General features: G+C 36.7%; 1 protein-coding gene across 3 annotated transcripts in view; it reads right to left on the minus strand.

Annotated features, from left to right (window-relative positions):
- TNPO3 (transportin 3) overlaps positions 1-23,450 on the minus strand; it is a 108,823-nt gene that overhangs the window by 43,624 nt on the left and 41,749 nt on the right. For all 3 annotated transcript variants that reach the window (XM_053608892.1, XM_053608891.1, XM_053608893.1), the window contains exons 5-11: positions 14,675-14,818; positions 10,937-11,112; positions 10,266-10,404; positions 8,513-8,659; positions 6,191-6,298; positions 4,344-4,435; positions 2,304-2,443 (exon numbers count right to left, since the gene is read on the minus strand). In XM_053608892.1, coding sequence (XP_053464867.1) covers positions 2,304-2,443; positions 4,344-4,435; positions 6,191-6,298; positions 8,513-8,659; positions 10,266-10,404; positions 10,937-11,112; positions 14,675-14,818 — 946 coding nt within the window. The remainder of the gene's footprint in view (positions 1-2,303; positions 2,444-4,343; positions 4,436-6,190; positions 6,299-8,512; positions 8,660-10,265; positions 10,405-10,936; positions 11,113-14,674; positions 14,819-23,450) is intronic.

The raw sequence follows: 23,450 nt of genomic DNA on the forward strand, positions 1-23,450 counted from the left end.
AAGTTCAATTTTACCTTCCATTTTTTCTCTCGTGGCAGTCAACTATTCCTTGTAACCCTAGGGATTTGCAAAGTACAGTCTGAAAACCACCCAAGTATATGGCAGTAGAGGACATGGCAGTGTAAAAAAGAATACAAAGCTTAGAGTTAGAATTATACCCAGAGACGCGTTACTTGGTAAAAGAGCCTACATGTATCAGGACATGATAGTTGTCTGAAGCTTTTATACGTGTTTCTTTCTAGTTTCAAAAATCCTTAAAAACACATGCATCTTTAGTTCTAGATCAATTAATTCACTATGCTTTAATTTTACCAAACATAAGAGTTCCAAGAAAGTTGGGGATATTTCTGTTTTTAAGAGAGATGATCTTACCATATTCATTGCCCAGGCTGAAATTTAACACCTGTGGTCAGGCAATCCTCCTATACCTCATCTCCTGAGTAGCTGGGTACTTATAAGTACCAGCCCCTGTGCCAGGCATTAGAAAGTTGATTATAAAGATGAATTGCTATAGAGCAAATTCTACTCTTCTTCTTTACCTTGAGAGTGTTTTTCTATGGAAAAACTATAAGAAAAGCTATGCACTGTTAAAGAGGATTCTGAGTACTTTAGAGTAACCCTGTAGCAAACTATGGAAAAAAAATGGAAGCAAACGAATGTCCTAAAGCCCATTTAAAACTGCTATCTCCATCTCTAAAGACCAAAACAATGCATAATCTGACCTCTTATCACCAAAAGCAAACACCTCAAACCTGTTCAGCCTAGGAAATCAGAAGACTTGGAATCTAGAACCTAGTCTAAGCCACCTCTAACACTGTAGGCTTTTGTGATTTTCAAATTGATCATTTGTTGTTTTGATGTCTAAAGTATGAACACAGCAATTTGTCTACTGGTAAAGACACAAATCTAAGTTAGATACTGTAAGATGGTACTGAATTAAGTCTTAATAAGCATTTGTAGCTCAATCTAGCTTTGCTGGTTACTAGAGATGAACTGAAGATATTAAAACAAATAGGCCAGGTGGAGTGGCTCACAACTGTAGTCCTAGCACTCTGTAAGTCCAAGGAGGGAGGACTGCTTGAACTCAGGCGTTTGAGACTAACCTAAGCAATTAGGGCAGTGCCTGTGGCTCAAGGAGTAGGGCGCCAACCCCATATACCAGAGGTGGCAGGTTCAAACACAGCCCTGGTCAAAAACTGAAAAAAAAAAAAAAAAAAAAAAAAAATACAAAAATCGGACGGCATCTTGGCACATGCCTGTAGTCCTAGCTACTCCAGAGGATGGGACATAAGGACTGTTTGAGCCCAGGAATTTGAGATGGCAGTGAGCTGGGATAATGCCACTGCCCTCTACCCAGAGCAACACAGACTCTGTCTCAGAACAAACAAACAAACAACAACAACAAAAAAAAAAGAAAGAAAAGGAAGAGAAGAAAAAGAAAAGCATTTGCAAATAACTTTAAAATGGTAGGCTGAACTTGAAAAGTGGATCAGTTGTGATGTGACTGTGGCTATCATATGTGCTATACACAGAAACAAGAAAAAAGAAAATAATCACTCTTTTAGCAAGTGAAAGGCCATTAAAAACATCATATATAAAATAAAATTAAATTAAAAGATGATAAAAGTATACCAAGGAAACATATCAAACAATGATAAAATAGTATTCTCAAATTTGGGCATTTTTAAAATTCTCGGAATGTGTTCTTAAATATCAGGGGCTTGATATACATTTCCCTGGATAAATTTAGTCTCTCTTAGGACTTTATTTTCTTATTTGCAAAATGAAGGGGTTAGAATAAATGATTTCTAACTTTTAGGAAAGTTGTTATTTACACATCATTATTTTTTCAAGTCAATAAGGACAGCTAGAAGATAACTCAACACTCTTCATCTTAGCTGTCAGTTTCAAATGATAATTCTTAGTTTTTAAATAGAGCATGTATTTAACACTGAAAAACTTTCTCCTTTTCTTTAGCCTATTTGAAGCTTTTAGGTTAGAATTAAATGAAAGTCTGATTACCTCAAGCATATGCCAAAGACTAAATAAGAAGGAAATGTTCATGTTTACACAGAGTACTGGAAGCAAACTGTTTCTCTCTCTAGAGAGCTAATCTTCCAAAGGTCCTACCCCCAGATCAGACTATAAATGTTGTATCAACTAGGTAATTTATAATAAATTTTTTATTCCCAATGACTATAAACTTTCTACTTGGTAAAAAATAGAAAGCAAGAAAACAAATGCAAAACTAAGAGATGAGAAAAATCAGAAGTTAGCAGCAAAGGAGAAGAGTTCACACCTACCAAGGAACTGAGGATTTCGATCAACCACTTCGCTCATCTCTCCAACTAACTCAATGCTGGTATATCGCACAGCTGTATGTACAGTCTCTGGGAGACGGACAATTCCTTCTAGGACCTCCACAAGTGTTGGATTGTTCTCCCTGAGTAGAGAAGGCAAGTACTCACAGTTACTGACTTCAGAGGTTCTATTCCAGCCAAATAACAGGCTGTGGTGACACAAAGCATGCTAACGGGCTTCCTTCTAAATAACCATTCAGATAAAAATGCTTTAGGTTAAGTGTATAAGGTTTTCAGATCCTCAAAAAAGGGGAAAAGACAGAAATAAAAGATGTCATTGTTTTAGAAGCATATTGCTCCTTTATCTTCAGAATGCTCGTAAAGTGTCTAAAGATACATCATACTATCAGATAAAGGCTCATTAAATTGGAGGCAGACATTTACTGTAGATGAATGTCTTCTTTTAAAGGATCTGTTTTATTTATTCCTACATCTGCAGTACCTAGAACAGTGCCTGGCACATAGTGGGCACTCAATTAATATTGCTGAATGGCTAAATAAATGAGTAACTCTTATAGACTACTTTCTATTAGTTGTTATTCTCCAAAAGACTGTATAGCTGGATATTGGAAATTTTAATAACAAAGTATGGGCAGCCAGTTCACTAACTGAAAAAACAAGAAACAAGCTGCAGGAGTAAGTTAAGGTTGCTCCAATTTAGAACATAAAAGAAAATTAAAGTTAACCAAACACTTCCCTCCCATCACCTTCCATGAATTTCCTTTTCCCCCTCCTACCCCTCAGGTATACTGGATAAAGTTCTTTTCAGCAGAATGGAGGATGCCCCCCAAATGGCAGAATTTAATCTAGAAAGGAAAGTTGTTTAAAATATAAATAATATACTGGATTAGAGCAATAGCACCCCCTGTCGACAAACTAGGTCTATTAAGTCCTTTATACGAACTAAAAAATATATAGTTGGCTTGAAATGCAGACAAACAAAAAATATATAAAATGTCTTATTTATGCTTTATGCTTCCTAGAGATACTAAGCCAATTATTAAAGACATCTACCATCATTTTTCGAACCAAAAGATATCAGAATATTAATGATTTTAGTAATTTTTAAACTGTCATGGATGATTCCAAAAGACACTAATGAGTTTAAGAGGAAATAGTATAGCATGTAATTAAGAACCAGAACTTCTTAACAGAGAAAAATAAACCTACTCTATTTCCTTGAATATATACTGGATTAGAAACAATGTCAGATTCCCTTGATTAGGACCTAAAAGGCAGCTAAGAAAGAAGCACTGTATTTTTTATAAATATCTGTCTTAACCATCTCTCCACTCAAGGCCCTGAATAGAGAGCTCATTGCAGATATCAAATCACAATTCAAGGTAATGTGGCAGATATTAACATCAATTTATAAACTCATGACAGAAGGTAAATTCTGTCTTTACGTATTCATGTCTTAAGTAAAACTTCTATGCTACACAATTAGAAGTCAAATAATTTAAAATTTTTCAATGGCAATAAAGAGAATGATTGCTTTTTAGATTTGTTACTCTTTTAGGTGAAACAGTGCCTACAGATTGCCTCTCTGAAAACCACAAATGATTTTCTAAGACAGAAACGATGAAAACAGTGTAATCAAATATTCATGAGGATAACTTACCCAAGGTCACAAAAGCCGGAGACTCAAATTAGTGCCTATTCCATTGTTTTTAATAAATACCAACAATTTAAAACAGGCTAACAAATTCCTGATCATATCAACTTTTACAAAGGAGCCTCAGATAAAAAAATAAGCACTCTATTCCAAACATCAAGATTAAAATTTTAACTCTAGGAAATATGATTAGCATCAACAATTGAGGCTATGGTGGATTAGACTCTAGAAGTCAGAAGACTGGACAGCACTAGAGAAGTAAGAAGTACTAAGAGGTTCCAAGCATATACCACATAAGAGAAAAACAATGTCATTTTCCTGCCTTTTGATATTTAGAGTTCCCAGCAAAAGACTTATTAGACACTCACGGGTCAACACTCTTTGCTATAGCAGCCATGATAAAGAGAACGGCTTCTGTCACCTCCCAGGGTGGGTTGCCTTCTTTCAGAGTAGAATATAACTAGAGAAGAAGAGGTGGATTATGGATCCATTAAAAGAAAATAGAATCAAATAAACCTAAAAATCCTGTTAGTTAAAATAAATCCAGCCCCTTCTAATTACCTTTTATAGACAGGCAAGAATATGATTTTCATTTTCACTAAATAGAACTACTATTTTAATATGTGCATATTTGAAATAAACCCATTAAGACGCCCAACAGTTTTTCAAGATTATCCCCTGCCCCCAGAAAATTAGTACTATGGGAAAAATAAAGCATAGTCTAAGAGTGTCTTTTCCTAGTCCAGATAATAACTGATAAATACACAAACATACTTAAAGATACAATGTAAATCCTCTTTTCACATATATGCTATATATTTCTATTGTTTTTAACTATTTGTCTGCATCAACACTGGTAATAGAAATTCATAAAAAAAAAAAAAGGTAGTTATTTTGAAACACCTATCACAATACCATCTCCAAGCAGAATTTTTTTTAAAAAAAGAGGAGTCTAGCATAAATGTTCTGTTTCAGAATTTTCCACATTATATCTATCTATGGTATGTGACTGTGTATTAGTCTAAATAAGATTTCTGGGGTCAAACAACAGACACTGCTAGTGAAGGCAAAATCATACAACTCTTTTGTTACATGATTTCACAGAGCCTTTAATATACTATTTAAACCATTTCCCAATTTTAATTAATGATAGAATTTTTTCTTTTGCCAAATAAAACACCTCATGGGGCTGGTGTTCCATAGACTACATCTTTGACAACATCGATAATTTACATAAATTTGTAAACTTAAGTTTGGAGAAGATAAAGGGACTTGCTCAACACCATGATCCCAGAAAGAGAAGAATTGAAATTACAGCACGGGTGATCTGCTTATGATCCAGAGAGCTCAATGAAATTACTTTCTAAGAATCCCTAACCCTTCACAGATGGATCAATAAACATGTTTTGCTTATACAATGAAAATATTATAATTTTATTAATATTTTCTAGATCAGATTATGCCCAGATACACACAAAATGGCTGATTTACCCCCCAAAAAAGTTTAGGTTAGCTCAGTATTGCTGTGATAAAGCATTCAAACTAGTATTTCAGAGCTCATTAGAGTACATACAATCCAGCAATATGAAAACCACCTAAAATTATGCTGATATTAAGTGATATATAATGATGAGGATTACAGCCTTATGAGGTACAATGTTATTGTCAGAAAGACCACAGGATTATGAATCTTCTCCTCTACTATAGTCACCTCTGAGATTAAAGTACACAGGAATCTAACCATAAGTGTGGGCAAAGGAAATGCCAAATAACTAACAGAATTGTCAGGAGCTGGTATGTAACTATTCAGACAGAAAAACTTGCCTATTTTTCCTGGCTAGGTCTGAATTCCCTGTTAGTATCCTGGAGGCTTTAATGCTTATCTGTGATCTCCCATTCCAGCTGCAGATGTGGAATAGCCCTCATTAGCAAGAGTAATAGAGTGAATCATAATTGAATCATCCAGACTACAATTCACTCGCAAGATGCTAAACACAACTACTATATGCCAGGCAGTGTGCTAGACACCTGCATACCTATTATCCCATTTAATCCATTTAAACACAGCTACTATATGCCAGGCACTGTGCTAGACACCTGCATATCTATTATCCCATTGAAGTAATAAGATGGAACATTTTCAGAAGACACAGAAGTTAAGTAAATACAGTTAAAGTGATCAGTACAAGTGGCAAGAATCTCCCAAAAGGCTTACCTGAGCAAAACATTCCATAGACCCAATCAAGAAAATCAAGTCCTTCACCAAGTCTGATACTCTCATCCGAAACTCCCCAAAGTCATCAGTCTCCTCGGGAACCCCCTCCTAAAATTTCAAGTCAGATAATATTTGTTTCAAACTCACTGAGGTTTTCAATGAGCTCTATAAAATTCAGAATAAAAAAGAAAAAACATTAAGCAGTCAAATCTTAATGAGTAAACGTTAATCTAAATCACCAGGGTATTTTACCAGAGATAGTCTCCCAAACCATGAGGTATGTCAAGTCAATATAATCCATCCTCTACCTTTTATCAGAAACTTTCTTGGAGGGTGTGTGTGTGTAAGATGTATTTCTAAGCTACATCTTATTTTGTTGTTGAAAAAAATGCAGCATGGTAGTGTGAGAAGTGACCTAGAAGAAATAGTTTAAATTATAAGCCTATCTAGATAAGGTTAGCTCTTTAGTACTGAATAAGCCTGTGAAGGTTTATGGTTGAAGATATACCAAAATCAACCACTATCACAATAACTTCACACAGAAAATAGAATTTTTATTTTTAACTTAAAGAAAAAACACACAGGCCAGGCGCAGTGGCTCACGTCTATAATCCGAGCACTCTGGGAGGCTGGAGCAGGTAGACTGCCTGAGCTCAGGAGTTCGAGATCAGCCTCAGCAAGAGTGAGACCCGGTCTCTAAAAAAAAATAGCCCAGGGGATTGTGACAGGCTCCTGTAATCCCAGCTACTTGGAAGGCAGAGGCAAGAGAATCGCTGAAGCCCAAGAGTTTGAGGTTGCTGTGAGCTATGATGCCGTGGCACTCTACCCAGGGCAACAAAGTGAGACTCTGTCTCAAAAAAAAAAAAAAGAAACTCCAACAAACTCCATTTAGGTAAAATAAACTTAGTAAAATATGAATGGCAGAATTTAAGTGATAAGGATACAGATATTCACTATAAAATTGTTTCACTGTTACTGTATGTACAACATCTTTCTTTTAGACATCATTCACATTCCATACTTTCCTATTCTAGCACACTTCTGTAAATAAACAAAGGGTTACCAACTGTGAGATGTTAGAGGCATGTCTAAGAATTCTGGACCCAAATACCTGGAAAAAGCCTTTAATATTATTGAAAACTGCTGATCTAGTTCAACCTTCTTACTTTAAGATGAAGAATTAAAGGTTGAGTAATGAGGAGGAAATGATGGCTACCTCAGACAAAATAATGGATAAAGTTATAAGGAAATACCTGCAAGGGAAATGGTGCCATAGAACTAGCAAAGGGAAGGAGATCAAGCATAAAGCCATTTAAACCAGAGCAGCTCTCCTCTTATTTATTACAAATCAGTTCTGAATGGCACTTGGCAGAGATAAAAAGAAAAAAAAAAAATATTAGAATACAAATCAGACTTCCAAGTAAGATGTAGTTGATAGGATTCCTCAGTTAAAAAAAAAAAAGTCCGAAAACCAGAGACTGTATCATTATTAAGGTGCTGTGGAGACACAAAATACCATGACTCAAATACCACATTAACATTAAGAGACTAGCATTCTGTAAGCAACTGAACTTACTCCAGGTCCTAGATATAAAGAGTTAGGATTAAAACAACCAAACAGCAAAAAGAATCAAACAAATTTGGCAAAATTTGAAGAAACTAAGCAAAGCATGGGGGATGAAGGGTTCTCCAATGGACTGTTTTATAATATTTTTAGTATGTTTTCTTCTAAGCAGACTTCCATATTTTCTTTTAAACTTAAAATTAGTATAAAAAATATAAATAAAAATGTGTAAGTATGGGGGGGAGTCATGTAATTTTCAAAATCCTCACACAAATATTTCACTTTTGTATTATCTAACCACATACTTTATACTATTAAGAAATAGTATAAAATTTTACCTTCTAGTTTCTTTCACTTAGCATATCATTACTTTAACAGTCATTACTTTTAATTGCTCCATAATGGTCCATCAAGCTGCTATATCATAATTTATATAACTCTTCTTATACTGCTGTACATGAGTTTATCAATTTTTACTTTTACAGATAATGCTTTGCACACAAAATAGTTGTTCTTCTGCAGAATTATTTACCACAAATTCCTAGGAAAAGAATTACTGGTTTAGCTGGAATCAATTTTTTCCTACATAAGGCCTAATACTCTTCATTATACTGGGACTGCTTCTCCATTGGAAGCTACAGAGTGACAAAACCTGCAGACTCCATTAGCTTTATTCTTTTATCTTTTCAGTTCCTTTTCAAATTAGCACTGACAAAAGGAGGAAAGTCAGATTTGAAGAAACAGAGAAGGGCACTCACATGGTCTGGTTCCAGCTGGCAGTGCCGAGCCAAGGCATGAAGTAGCCTCTGAATGTAAGCTTTGAAGATGCCATGAATAACCTCATCATTAGTTTTGTATAAATGCTCCCCTAGTCGGTACCAAAAGTTAAAGGAAATTTCTACTACCTATTAGATTAAAAGAGAAAAAACAATTTATTTGAATGAGAAAGGAATGGAAGAAACAATTTGATCACTAGAGAGGATATACTCTTTTCTTTCTTTTTTTTTTTTTTTTTAAAGAGATCAGGGCTTGCTGTCATCCAAGCTGGAATGCAGCGGCATGATCATAGCTCACTGTAGCCTCAAACTCCTGGACTCAAACAATCATCCTGCCTCTGCCTCCCAAGTAGGTGAGATTACAGGCACAAGTCATTGTGTCCAGAAAAAAATATGCTTTTAAATAATATTATCAGAGGCTCATAATCATAGCACTTTGGGAGGCCAAGGTGGGATGATCACTTAAGCCTAGAAGTTCAAGGACACAGTGAGCTATGACCATGTCACTGCAATCCAGCCTAGGTGACAAAGTGAGATCTTGTCTCAGAAAAATTAATTAATTAAATAAAAAGTATGAGTGGAACCAGAAGAAGTCATCTTTTCTATAGTAGATTTATTATTACCCCTCCAAATTATCTTCCCACATTAGGCCCAAAATCCTCTTTAGTCCCTTGTTAGGCCTGATACAACTTCTCCAAATGTTATACTAGATTCTTAATTTAGAGAAAAAGATACAGAAATGGATGTCTCTTTTAATGTATTTTTAATTCTGAAATCATTTCATTAGATGTTTGAAATTAGAACATTTCTTACCCGGCTAACCATCTGTAATTCCCTGAACATAACTGAATCAGCCCCATATCACTTTTTTATTCATCTGCTTTCTTGAGTGGGAGAGAAAGGGAGAAAAAGCCTGGGATTTTACTCACAGCCTACCTTCCAGATGGCACTGTTTCAAGGAATGATAATTACTGTGTGGCATTATACTTCCCCCCAAAATGGTTTCAGTTTTACCCAAGTCAAGATATCCTCACAGGATAATGTAAAACAAATCAACACTATCTTGTATGTGATAACAGAAAAAGAATCACAGGACTACTAAGCCAACAGGTAGGCATAGTAAGAGAGTCTTTGCCATCCTTTTCCCACCAGGATCCAAAATGGAGCTACTGAAAACAATACCCAACTTGGGAGTACTTCTTTCTTACTTCTAATACTATAAAGAGGTAAAATTTACCAAATAAGTGATATACTTAAAAATTTAGCAAACTTAAAAAGAGGCAGGGTATCTTAAAAATTTTTGAATAATGGAGACCCTTAAGTCTTTTTGATCCCGTTTCTCATTGTCAAAGCTCATTTGAAGAAAAATGTGAGGTGTAAAGACTTGTGGAGGTACAGTTAGGAGTTGGTGTTTTTTAGCTGTAAAGTGAACAAGTGAAACTAGAAAAGGGGCTCAGTAGAAAGAACTGGGCTTTGTTTCTAATGGGTTCCTTGAGATGCCTACAATAGTTAGCCCAGCTAACTAATAAGGATTCAAAGCAGAAACTCAAATATGATTTTTAAAAATTCTAGTACAAAAAAAATTCTAGTACAAAAAACCCCCACTTCACTTAAATTAAAAACAAGACTATAATTTCTTAAGAATAAAAAGACAGGCATGAAGCAGTGGAATATAGATAACAACATGCAACATACAACTTGGAGAATGATGGTCTTAGAATAATATAAACACTACCTCATATTGAGGATGCCCTGCACAGATAAGAAGCAGTTCCAGAGTTCGCAGGTCCCCAAGCCCTTGGCCTGGAGTACAAACAATTTTTTCAAGAAAAGTTTCACATAGTTCAGTAAAAATACGGCAGTAATTCAGAACTCTGCAGAAGAAGAGGAATGAGAGCACTATGTCAGAAATTTGGATTTTATATGTACCAATTCACAGTCACAGTGAATCAAATAAAAGATCTTTCAACCTAAGGAACATCTAGTCATTACTACTAGGCTGTTATCACAATCTCTATGCAGACACCTTTACTTAACACCATATATTTCTACACATATAAACAAATGACTTGTCAGTTCAAATTCTCAATTACTAAAATATGTGAATAAAAATTCCCATCAAATCACACTTGGTATTTTGAAGTTTGTCCCTAATTCCTAAAGCCTTACCCTTTGTAAGTGCAAAAACTTACGATTTTCCACGATTGGTAAATCTACAACCTCTCCTTCTACATCCAATTTGCCACTCTACGATCAAATGAGAATAACAGAGCATCTTTAGGATGCACTGTTTTTATATTTACAGAGTCACTGAAAATCACAAATGATAAATGAATAATAAAAAGTGACTTTAAAAAACACATGCTGTAGGCAAACCCAGGGATCCAGGCTTAGATAATTACTCACTTGTCTAAATCTTCACGTGCCACAGCCATATGATAGGCAGTCTCCAATGTGAGGACTCCCTGAAATAGTTGCATGGCTAATGGCAAATTAGTCTCCACATTCTCAATGGCATAGAGAGCTGAGCACACACAGTCTGAAGCAGCTTCATGTAGGTTAGAAGAGGTCTTATCCTGTTGCTGGGAGGTAACAGGAATAGGGAAGCAAGAAGTATGATCACTAAGGTGTGTAAGCCAAGCACAGTTGGCCTTCCACATCCATGGGCTGAATAAACCATGGGTAGAAAATATTTAAAAAAAATCAAAAATAATACAATAAAAATACAAATTTTACACTGTATTGTGTACTATATGTAATCTAAAGATGACTTAAAGTATACAGAAAGATGTGTGTAGTTTTATGCAAATATTATACCATTTTATATAAAGGAATTCAATATCCTCAGATTTGGGTATTCAATAGGAAGGGGTACAGTCCTGAAACCAATTCCCCCAGTTTGAGGGACTATAACAATAATAGCCTTGTTCTGAACATGTACTTTAAACATATTGCAGCCTGGGCCTGGCTGCCTAAGAGTCAACATCCATCAATCTTCCCAATCCTATTTCTCACTATTTCCCTATATGCCAAGCAAATCAGCTTTTCTGTACATCAACCACATCGTATGATTTCTAATCTCCATGTTTTTGTTTACAAAGCCCTTCCAAGGCATGTGTTCCCTGCCTTATTTTAAGTCTATGAAAATCTTTTCCATCCTTTTTCTGATATTCCATCACTACCTAAAATGAAAGGGCTCAAGAAGTACCAAAGACACATACCTAAACACATCACTGTGAAATATCAGAATACAAAAAGGCTAAACAAAGGTTCTCAAAGCTTCTGGGGTAAAGAAAAGGAGGTAACAGAAAGGAACAAAAATCAGAGTTCTCAAATTTCTCATTAATAATGATAACATGCTAGTAAAGGAGAGCAAGGCCTCTGAAATTCTAAAAGAAAATAATATTGAATCTAGAACTCTACACCTAGCCAAACCACCAATCAAGACTAAAAGCAAAATAAAAACATTTCTTAGGCACATAAGAATTCCAAGTTTGTTTTCCATGTATGTATCTTTTCTGAGGAGTTTCGAAAAAACTTAATCCAACTCACAAAGCACAGTAAAGGATAAGTCCTAAAATGACAGCTGGCAAATTAGATTAAAAGAACAATTCATGCAAATTAGAGTAGATCAGAAGGTTCAAGGAAAGAAGACTCCAGGGCTTCCATTTAAGACAGTACAGTGGAGGGCAGCGCCTTTGGCTCAGTGAGTAGGGTGCCAGACCCACATACTGAGGGTGGCGGGTTCAAACCTGGCCCCGGCCAAACTGCAACAAAAAATAGCCAGGCATTGTGGCGGGCACCTGTGGTCCCAGCTAGTTGGGAGGCTGAGGCAAGAGAATCACCTAAGCCCAAGAGCAGGAGGCTGCTGTGAGCTGTGACACCACAGTACTCTATCAAGGGCGACAAAGTGAGACTCTGTCTCTTAAAAAAAAAAAGAAAGAAAGAAAATAAGAAAAAGAGTACAGTAGAAAGGTAGAGTAAGTTTACTGAGGGAAAATTAACCTACTTTTTTTGGAAACAGACTCTCATTATGTCAACCTTGATAGAATGCTGTGGTATTACAGCTCGCAGAAACCTCAAACTCTTGGGCTTAAGTGATTCTCTTGCCTTAGCCTCCCAAGTAGCTGGGACTACAGGCACTAGCCACAATGCCCATCTTTTTTTTTTTTTTGCAGTTGTCGTTTTTTTTGGCTGGCCTGGGCTGGGTTTGAACCCAACAGCCTCGTTGCATGCGGTCAGCACCATAACCACTGTGCTATAAGCGCCGAGCCTAGCCTATCTTCAATAATAAAATACAAGAACATTTAGAAACTCCAGTGGGTGAAAAAGTTACATAAGCAGGTTTGGGAGAACACACAGACACAAACTATTCATTAGATTATTCTTAGATTGAATGATAGGCTTAAAAACGTCATTATATTATAATGTTATGAAAATTAGGTAAATGTTCAAATTTCTTATTCTGTCTACATCACATTTTTTATTTTTTTAAAAAAACAGCTATGGGGGAAAAGTTGCACAAGAAAGACATGATCCAAACATAAAGCAAAACGTGGCATGATTTTGAACCAATAAATGAATGTAAAAATGAGAAAATATTTGACCCTCACTCTAAATAAATACTCTTCTTACAAGAGGGGTTGTGATACTGCATCAGTAAAGAAGAATATAATCCTGGCATACTACTTAGCTTCTTCTTTATTCCAATTCCAATTCCTAGAAGTCACCACTGTTAAGTGTGAAGTGTATACTGAACTACCTGCCATTCCTATGTAATCATATGATAAACTTTTGAAAACAAAAGTGGGACTTACAATGACTATTCTTCACATAATTTGGTGAGATAAGAATCAAAAGCACATTATTAAGGCAGGCATCAAGAGACATGGAAGCAAAGATAATGACATAATTATCCACATCTTAATTTTCCTAAGGCTTAGTTAGCTTCTAATATAAGAATGACAGTAGGAATACACTAACAATAAAATGTCAATTGTCTCCTTGAGGAAAGTGCTTTCCTTTTCTTTAATTCACAGTTAACATCAACCTAGCATCATCATATATCCAGTATACAAAGAGCTTCCATACTAATACATCTTCATTAAAGGAAATCTTCTAGGAGAAAGAGACAAAGACCTCTTCCATATTTTTGCTTCGGACAATGCCATGTTTCTTGTTCTAAAATGTAGTCTTATTCTAAGCACTCACTGACCCAAAGTTATTAAGAATTACCAACCATTCAGAATAAAAAAAAAATTATCAACCATTACTACTTTCAAAGCTTAGAGAAGAAATGCACAGATAGGGCGGCGCCTGTGGCTCAGTCGGTAGGGCGCCGGCACCATATGCCGAGGGTGACGGGTTCAAACCCGGCCCCGGCCAAACTGCGACCAAAAAATAGCCGGGCGTTGTGGCGGGCGCCTATAGTCCCAGCTACTCGGGAGGCTGAGGCAAGAGAATCGCTTAAGCCCAGGAGTTGGAGGTTGCTGTGAGCTGTGTGAGGCCATGGCACTCTACCGAGGGCCATAAAGTGAGACTCTGTCTCTACAAAAAAAAAAAAAAAAAAAGAAATGCACAGATATATAAAGAAACATTACCACTTATTCTACTAATCTCAAAACCCCCAAATCCATTCTGTACATACACTGCTGTTTAACTATCTCAACTACAAAGATAATATTCTAATCTATAATTGTCTCCAGATGCAATAAAAATAATTTTTAATTCCACCTATTCTGTATTTTCTAAATTTATGATTAACATTTAATTAGATCACGGTAATGTCTAAGATTCAATGACTATTACTAAGAACACCTCATTTTATATATATAATTTGCCCTCACTGAAATAAGGAAAAAGATGTCAATGGTTATTATTTGGATTTTAATATGTAAATCATTTACTGCCATGTAAGACTGCTTTCCTCTTAAATATTATAGAACTGTATTCCATTATGAGTATTAAAACTAACGCCTTTAATTTTTACCTGGTAGCAAGGAAGGGACACCGCTGTTTTCTTACTATACGTTTTCCAGCCACTGTGCAATAAACTGAAAACACTGTTATGTCCCAGCAGGTCATAAAAAAGTTACAAAAAGTAAGTATGTCAGAAACACTCTGATAAATAAAGTCATTACTTACCAAAACCTCAAAAAGGAGTGCTAATAACTTATTATTAGCCATGAAGTTACTGTCCAAAACTCCCAAGTTAAACCAACTTCCCAAACAGCGAAAGACCTTCATAAACATTTTCTCATCTGTTCCTGCTTTTTCTGCACAGGTCATCTGAACAGAAGAAAAAAGTAAAATAGTGTAAATTTTTATACATAAATCATTATTACAATCATCTTACAAGTAATGAGAAGGAAGACCTTAATAACAGCTATTTTTTTTTTTTAAGAACCATTTTTTAAAAACCAACCTTTTCTTATAAGGACATAACAAAAGAGACAAAGGAAGTACTAGTAGCATATGAATGGCCCTGGCTCCTATTTTTCTCATCTTTTCCTGCCATTACGTTTTAGGCAGACCAAGAAAAGCATATAACTAAAAATAAGCGGACCTGTCATCAACACATTTACTGAGCATTTACTACATGCCAGGCACTATTTTAAGAGCTTTACATGAATTATGTGTATCAATTCATTAAATCCCCACAGTATAAACAGATACTATTAAACAGATGAGAAAATTGAGGCAGATGGGTCAAATAACTTGACCCAATGTGACACAGCTAGTAAATACCATTGCAAGGACTAAGAAGCCTGGCTTCAAAGTCTATGATCTTAACCACTACACCATAGCTACCTCTTAAGGGCTTGTTTATACAAATATCCTATTATCAAGAACTTCTTATATTTCAAAAATCTCTAAAGGGAAGTAGCAATAATCTTATGAATGTTATAAATAATCATTATTACAGTGTAACTATCTATACACTAATACATTGAAGTGCTCAGGAAATATTCAGAGCATAGGGGAAATCACCTGTCACATATTAACCAATTACAGGGTTGATGTAAAAAGTAACTGTGGTGAGGTTTTTACATTGTTGAAAATTTCCATTTGATACTGGAAAACATTCTTAAATAAATGTGGTTATGTTATACATTATTTTATTGTGCATTTCTTGCCTTTTTTTTGCTAATGACATATTACTTACTGTTTATATTTATCTTGGACTATAGAAATGATGTTAGACAAAAATCAAATTCCAACAATTTTCTTATTCAAGTTCAAAACAGGTCATAAAGCAGCGAAGACAACTTGCAACATCAACACATTCGGCCCAGGAACTGCTAAGAAACATACAGTGCAATAGAGGTTTGGCAGCGCCTGTAGCTCAGTGAGTAGGGCGCCGGCCCCATATGCTGAGGGTGGCGGGTTCAAGCCCAGCCCCGGCCAAACTGCAACATAAAAAAAAAAATACCCGGGTGTTGTGGCGGGCACCTGTAGTCCCAGCTGCTCGGGAGGCTGAGGCAAGAGAATCCCGTAAGCCCAAGAGTTGGAGGTTGCTGTGAGCCGTGTGACGCCACGGCACTCTACCCGAGGGCGGTACAGTGAGACTCTGTCTCTACAAAAAAAAAAAAAAAAAGAAGTGGGCGCGGTGGCTCATGCCTATAACTGTAGCTTTCTGGGAGGTCAAGGCAGGTGGATTGCCTGAGCTCACAGGTTTAAGACAGCCTGAGTAACAGCAAGACCCCATCTCTAAAAATAGCTGGGTACTGTGGTGGGCACCTGTAGTCCCAGCTACTTGAGAGGCTGAGGCAAGAGGATCACTTAAACCGAGGAGTTTGAGGTTGCTGTGAGCTATGATACCACAGCACTCTACCAAGAGTGACAAAGTGAGACTCTGTCTCCAAAAAAAAAAAAAATTTTGCAGAGGAGATGGAAATCTTCAAGATGAGGAACACAGAAAGTTGACAACAACCGAGAGCAATCATGGAAGCTGATCCTCTGACAACTAGATGACATGTTGACAAAGACCAATGTCTACGATTCTAGGGTCTTTGTTCAGCATTTCAAGCAAATTGGAAAGGTAAAAAAGCTCGACAAGTGGGTGCCTCATGAGCTGACTGAAAATCAGAGCAATTGTCCTTTTCAACTGCCACCTTCTTTTATTCTACACAACAACTGACCATTTCCTGAACAGACTGTGACATGTACAAAATGTATATTTCATAGGACACCAGCAACAACCAGCTCAGTGGTTAGAATGACAGGAATCTGCAAAGCCCTTTCCAAAGTCAAATTTGTGCCAAAAAAAGGTCAGAGTCACTGTTTGGTGGTCTGCTGTCCATCTGATTCACAAGTGCTCTCTGAACCCAGCGAAGGCTATCACATCTGAGAAGCATGCTCAGAAAATTGATGACAGGCACCAAAAACTACAACTCCTGCAGCCGGCACTGGTCAACAGAAAGGGTCCAATAAGTCGTCCCCATGACAATGCCCACATGTTGCACCACCAAATGCTTCAAAAATTCACGAATTGGGCTACAAAGTTTTGCCTCATCTGCCATATTCACTTGACCTCTCCCTAACTGACTACCATTTCTTCAAGCATCTTGAAAACTTTTTGCAGGGAAAATGCTTCCGCAATCAGCAGGATGCAGAAAATGCTTTCCAGGGGCTGGTCAAATCTAGAAGCATGGATTTTTATCCTACAGGAAGAAACAAATTTATTTCTCACTGGCAACAATGTGTGATTGTGTGGTTTCTCTTTTGATTAGTAAAGATGTGTTTAAGTCTAGTTATAATGATTTAAAATTAATGGTCTGAAACTGCAATTACTTTTGCACCAACCTAATATTTTACTAGTTGTAAGCATGTTAGTTTATAGTCAAATGTTCTACCACTGAGCTAAACCTCCATGCTAATACTAACTGAATACTAATTTGTAAGTAATAATAATCAGAACCTGACTACTCATATTTTTTATTACTGCTTTTTTGGTGGGGGCGAGGGGGTAGGGTCTTGCTCTATCACCTGGACTAAAGCACAGCGGTGCAATCATACCTCACAGCAACCTCCAACTCCTGGGCTCAGCTCAGCCTCCCAAATGGCTGGGACTACAGGCACATGCCACCACGCCCAGCTAATTTTTAAAAATTTTTTATAGAGGCTGGTCCAATGACAGTGAGTTATCTCACTTGACTGTTCAGTCAGTTACAAATTGAACTTGTTCTACTCTTCTCCCCCTACTCTTTAAAAACATGTTTTGTTTTTTTTTGTTGTTGAAATGAAATCTCACTATAATGTCTAGGGTAGTCTTGAACTCCTGGGCTTAAGTGATCCTCCCACCGAGGCTTCCAAAGTGCTGGGATCACAGTGAGCCACCACACCCAGCTTCACAACTTATTTTAAAAACCTACATTAACATAGATTCACTTCAACTCATTTCCACTTATTTTGTATGCTCTGCATTATAATGGTAGTAGGGAAAAAGTGGAGTTACACAGCTAACCTGCAGGGAAATTATCCACATAACCACAGGTATACCCATGAGTATATCTGGATATGAATGTCACTGTCTAAAACCACAACTGCTAGTAAATGGTAAACACTCAATTATTTATAGAAGGAAGGATGGCAGAGAAGAAGAGTTCCTGCTTTAGAAGGGAAGACGTGCGCTGGATTCTTCTGAGTGGTTACAAAAAGAAAATGACAACCTCAGGTATATTAACTTTCAGCTTAAGTCATAGTCTGAGAACCAGACAGCTTCCAGGACAGCTCTAAAAGCAACTCTTATTTTTTTGTAGCTATAGAGCTGGTGTTGCTGAAACTCATACAAAAAACTTAGCAAACTTGTGTGGTTTATTGAATTACAAACAAGTTAAATTCACAGTCTCAGGAATGGAATTATGAATCTTGGAGTGGTGGTATTCTGATTGGACCCAAATGAAAATGATAATCTTAAACTCACAAGTCACTCTGAACTTCCCTTTTCAGTGGAAGTAGCCTGCCCTCCAGTACCTGAAGAGATTAGCCTTTCTCAGTTTGAAGTCCTGTGATAACTTCACCTGAGAGTGCCCTAAAAGTAGATACCCATTCTCTTCAAGACTGACTACAACCACACCCTGTTGTCACTAGACTCATAAGCAGGGTCAATCCTCAGCATGTTTTAGGTCTACAAGTACCACAGAAGGAAATAAGTTGTACGTCAAAAGAATGAATGCATGTGAAGAAACCAAGGGAAGGGGTATAGAAATAGATTTTCAGGTATTAGACAAAAAGAAGACAGAATATATAACACTTGATTGAGCCAAATTAATTGATACAAGCATACTTCTAGAGATTTTGGACTTAATGTGTGGTAAAGTACCTCTGGTGAGACATCTGAACAGTTTTATTGGACTTCCTAAAAAGCAGATTTTCAGCAAATTTGAGATTTCCAGCAACATTCAGCACTATAGTGAATTCTCTGTAATCCAGTAAGCCATGGCTATGCCCTCGCCAATAGGATCTGCATCTCAGCCTTGGCAAGAAGGTGAACTCTTCCTTCCTTAGAAGATCTATCTCAACCCTAGGGTGTTAATGATTGCTCCTTCTACTTATTTTATTTCTGTATTCTTTTTTTTTCCTCTGAAACAGAGTTTTGTACTGTTGCCTGGCTAGAATGCATTGGTGTCATTGTTATAACTCTTCTGTCTTCTTTAGAATTCTCTTCATTTCTCCTTAGACAATCCCGCATTACTATAACCACCTGTTATAGTTAATAATTCTTTACACTCTCATTCAAAATACTGTGTGGTTTCTTTCTCCTGATCTAACTCAGACTGATACTATTAATAAAAGGAACTATGATTCCATGTCTGAGGTAAGGATGTTATGAGTCATCTTTTTATAATGGGAAGCAAAGTAATGTTCCAGTGACCAAAGTTATGACATTTTGACCATCAAAAGAATGATTTTAGTGGGGTTTCTAAACAAATGAAAATCCACAAGTTCACAATACCTCAAAAAGAGAAAGCCTGAAAAAAAAAAATAATAACATTTAGGCAACTTTAAAAAAATTCCTTATTTTGAAAATAGGAAATTAAAATATAATTAAGATTTGTCCTAGCTGTTCCTGGTAGGAACTCAGAAGAATACCAATTAAAATGAGTTAATAATGGCTAACTAAAAGGAATAACAAAATTAGTAAAATATCCTTTTGAAAACCATAATTAAATTTTTAAAGTAAGAATTATCTACTGGAGTTTCAAACAATTAGATAAAAGGTTGACAGAGAATTGAACATTTGTAAAATGACAAGCTACCATTGCACAAATTACATTGTATTACAAGGAGGAAAATAAACTTCATAAATGGAAGGATCAAACTGTCATCATCCTAATTCAGTGATCAATCCCAGCATGACTAGTGGAAGAGAAACCAAAGAGTGTATGCCTGATAAGATGCAGCATCAAGTACCAATGACGTAGTCTAGTCAAACATGTTTAGCTTTGGGAATCCAATCCATCAAGCCTCTCACTTTTTCTCAACCAAGGTTCTAGGAAAGAATTAAGCCCACATATAACGGTCTGAGTGACTATTTTCTCAGTTATCCTAAGGACAGCATAGAGCCATTATTAATGGTATGCAGCTAATTTTACAATGGATTATATAAGATGTTAATGCTTAATTCTCGAGGAGCTCCTACTAAGAAGGGCTGCTTTATATGTTTCAATTAGAGAGCAACTAAATGAAACAAAGAGGCGGCAATCAGAAAAGATAACATAAACAACTGGTACAATTTCCTCAACAAGTCATGCCATTCTGAAAAAAAGGAAGAGGAGGAATTGTGATTTTTTAAACCTTATATATTCCAGTCACAGTGGCTCCTGTCTGTAATCTCAGTCGTTTAGGAGACTGAGGCAGGAAATCACTTGAGGCTGAGGCACAAGATCACTTAACGCCAGGAGTTTGATATCAGCCTAGGCAACAGGGTGAGACTCTTATCTCTACAAAAAATTAAAAAAAAAAAAAATAGCCAAGCATGGTTGCACAGGCTTGTGACACTCAGGAGGCTGGGCAGAAGGATCACTTGAGCCCAGGAATTTGAAGCTGCAGTGAGCTAGGATCACACTATTGTACAGAGAGAGAACCTGTTTCAAAACAAAACCCCCCAAACTGATACAGGTATGGTTCTAGAATGGATATTAATTTGGAAAAATTCTGTAAAGGGTATTTTAGGGCCAACTGAGAAAATGGAATATGATCTGGGTATTTATTATATAAAAATACACTGAAATGGAAAAATGATGTGGACAACTGAAAATGCAAGGTACAAAAGAACAGGCAGAGCATGATCTCATCTGAGCTAAAATAATGTCCATAGAGACAATGTCCATTGAGACATTTGAGAAATACGTATTCATTTGAGAAATATGTGATAAAGGATTAAAAATATGATCTCCAGATGGTATATATATAATGTGCTTGTCTATCTTTTCTAATTTCCTACAACGCTTTATTTAAAATAGGACTGGGTGCAGTGGCTAATGCCTATAATCCCAATACTTTAGGAGGCCAAAGCTGGAAGACTGCTTGAGGCCAGGAGTTCAAAAACCAGTCTAAGCAAAAGTGAGATTCCCGCCTCTACAGAAAATAGAAATAATTAGCCAGGCATTGTGGCAATGCAGTTGTAGTCTGAGCTACTTGGGAGGCTAAGGCAGGAAAATTGCTAAAGCCCCAGAAGTTTGAGGTTGCAGTGAGCTGTGATATCACCACTGCACTGTAGTCTGGGCAACAGAATGAGTCCCTATCTCAAAAAAAAAAAAAAAAAAATCAGCCAGTTGTGGTGACTCACACCTATATCCCTAGCCCTTTGGGGGGCCACAGCAGGAGGATCTCTTGAGAGCAGGAGTTCAAGACTAGCTTGAGCATAAGCCAGACTCCATCTCAACAAAAAATAAAAAAATTATACACTGGTGTGGTGGTGTGCACCAAATATGTGTAGTCCCAGCTACTCAGGAGGCTGAGGCAGGAGGATCCCCTGAACCCAGGAGTATGAGGTTGCAGTGAGCTACCACAATGCCACTATACTCTATGCCAGGTAACAGTGAGACCGAGGGGAGGGGAAAGGAGGGGAGTGGAGAGGGGAAGGAAGGAAAGAGAGAAAAAGGAAAAAGGCTAAGGGAAAGGTTAAACATACATTTAACTTAAAAGGATAAATTTCCAATGAATTTCTAATACCAAACTGAACATAATTTTTAAAATAAATTGTTTTTTTCAAAGAAAAATATGTACAATATTATAGAAGTACTGAAACAAAACTCTGAAAAATAACGTGTTACAGGTTGAAAAATCTCTAATCCATATCTAAAATGCAGCTTGGTGCCTGTAGCTCAGAGGCTAGGGCACCAACCACATATACCCAGGCTGGCGGGTTCAAACCCAGCCCTGGCCTGTCAAACAACAATGACAACTATGACCAAAAAAAAAAAAAAAAAAATTTTGCTGGGCTTTGTGGCAGATGCCTGTGGTCCCAGCTACTTGGGAGGCTGAGGCAAGAAAACTGCTTAAGCCTAAAAGTTTGAGGTTGCTGTGAGCTGTGATGCCATGCACTCTACAAAGGGTGACGTAGTGAGACTTTGTCTCAAAAAAACCCACAAATATCTAAAATGCTCCAAAATCCTAAACTTTTGAGGACCAACGTGATGCTCATTAGAGCATTTCAGATTAGGAATGCTGAACTATTAAGCATAATGCAAATATTAAAAAAAAAAAATCTATAATCCTAAACAATTCTGGTCCTAAGCATTTCAGATAAGGGATACCCAGCCTGTATAACCACATTATACAAATGAACAGGACTATAAAGAAAATTAAGCTGGAGTGGAAGTGCCCTTCCTTCCTTTCTGCTGTAGGTCCTGATGGTTGCCGTTGAAATGGACACGTTCATGAAACCCAGGAAAGTGGTGCTGGTGCTGGTCCTGGCTTGATACTGGGTGGGATGCAAAGCCATCATCATGAAGAACATAAATGATGGCACCTCAGACTGTCCCTACTCCCATGCTCTGGTAGGTGAGACTGATGATTATCACTGGGAAGTGACAGTTGCTGTGGGCAAAAATAAGACAGCCAAGCAATCAAAGATCAAGTTTTTTATGAGTATTTCTAACTACAATCACCTCATGTCTACAAGGTTGTCAACAAGGATGTCTTCAGAGATGCTACAAGGCCTATTGGGAGGCCAAGGTCAAGTCTCAAGAGGGGTACAAGATGAGCAAGAATGAGTGGTTCTTCCAGAAGCTGAAGTTTTAGGTGTTTTTTGTTTCAGTCATTAATAATATTCAAAAGAAAAAAAATCAAACTGGACTATAAAGACCTAAAAATGAGATATGGGCTAGATAATTTAATATGATAGTTCAGGAGTCAATAAGCATTTTCTATAAAGGGTCAGGTAAATATTCTAGCCTTTGAAGGCCATATGGTCTCTGGGAAAAATACTCAATTCTGCTGAGTAGTCCAAAACAATGGACATAGACAATATAAAACCAAATGTGTGTAGCTGTGCTCCAATCAAACTTCATTTGCAAAAACAGGCAGCCAGCCCGCAGACCATAAATTTACCCACCCCTGGCCTAGAGTATTAAAAATTCCAACTAAATGAAAAGGATTTAATTCCACCTAAATCTGCAAATGAGGTTAAATTAACTAATCTATAATTATGAAATCACTCAAAAGTCAAGTAAAGTCTTCCGCTGCCTCACTATCAAAATTTCAATTCATCTTTAAAAGAGAATCCTTTCCTCTCTCACCATATACAACAATCAAATAAAAATGGATTAAAGACTTAAATATAAGACATGAAACCATTAAATTTCTAAAAGAAAATATTGGGGAAATGCTTCAGGACATTGATTTGGGCAAAGATTTCTTGAGTAAGACCTCCAAAACACAGGCAACCAAAGTAAAAATTGATAAATAGGAT

This window comes from Nycticebus coucang, chromosome 11 (genome assembly GCF_027406575.1).
Source record: "Nycticebus coucang isolate mNycCou1 chromosome 11, mNycCou1.pri, whole genome shotgun sequence".
Taxonomy (NCBI): domain Eukaryota; kingdom Metazoa; phylum Chordata; class Mammalia; order Primates; family Lorisidae; genus Nycticebus; species Nycticebus coucang.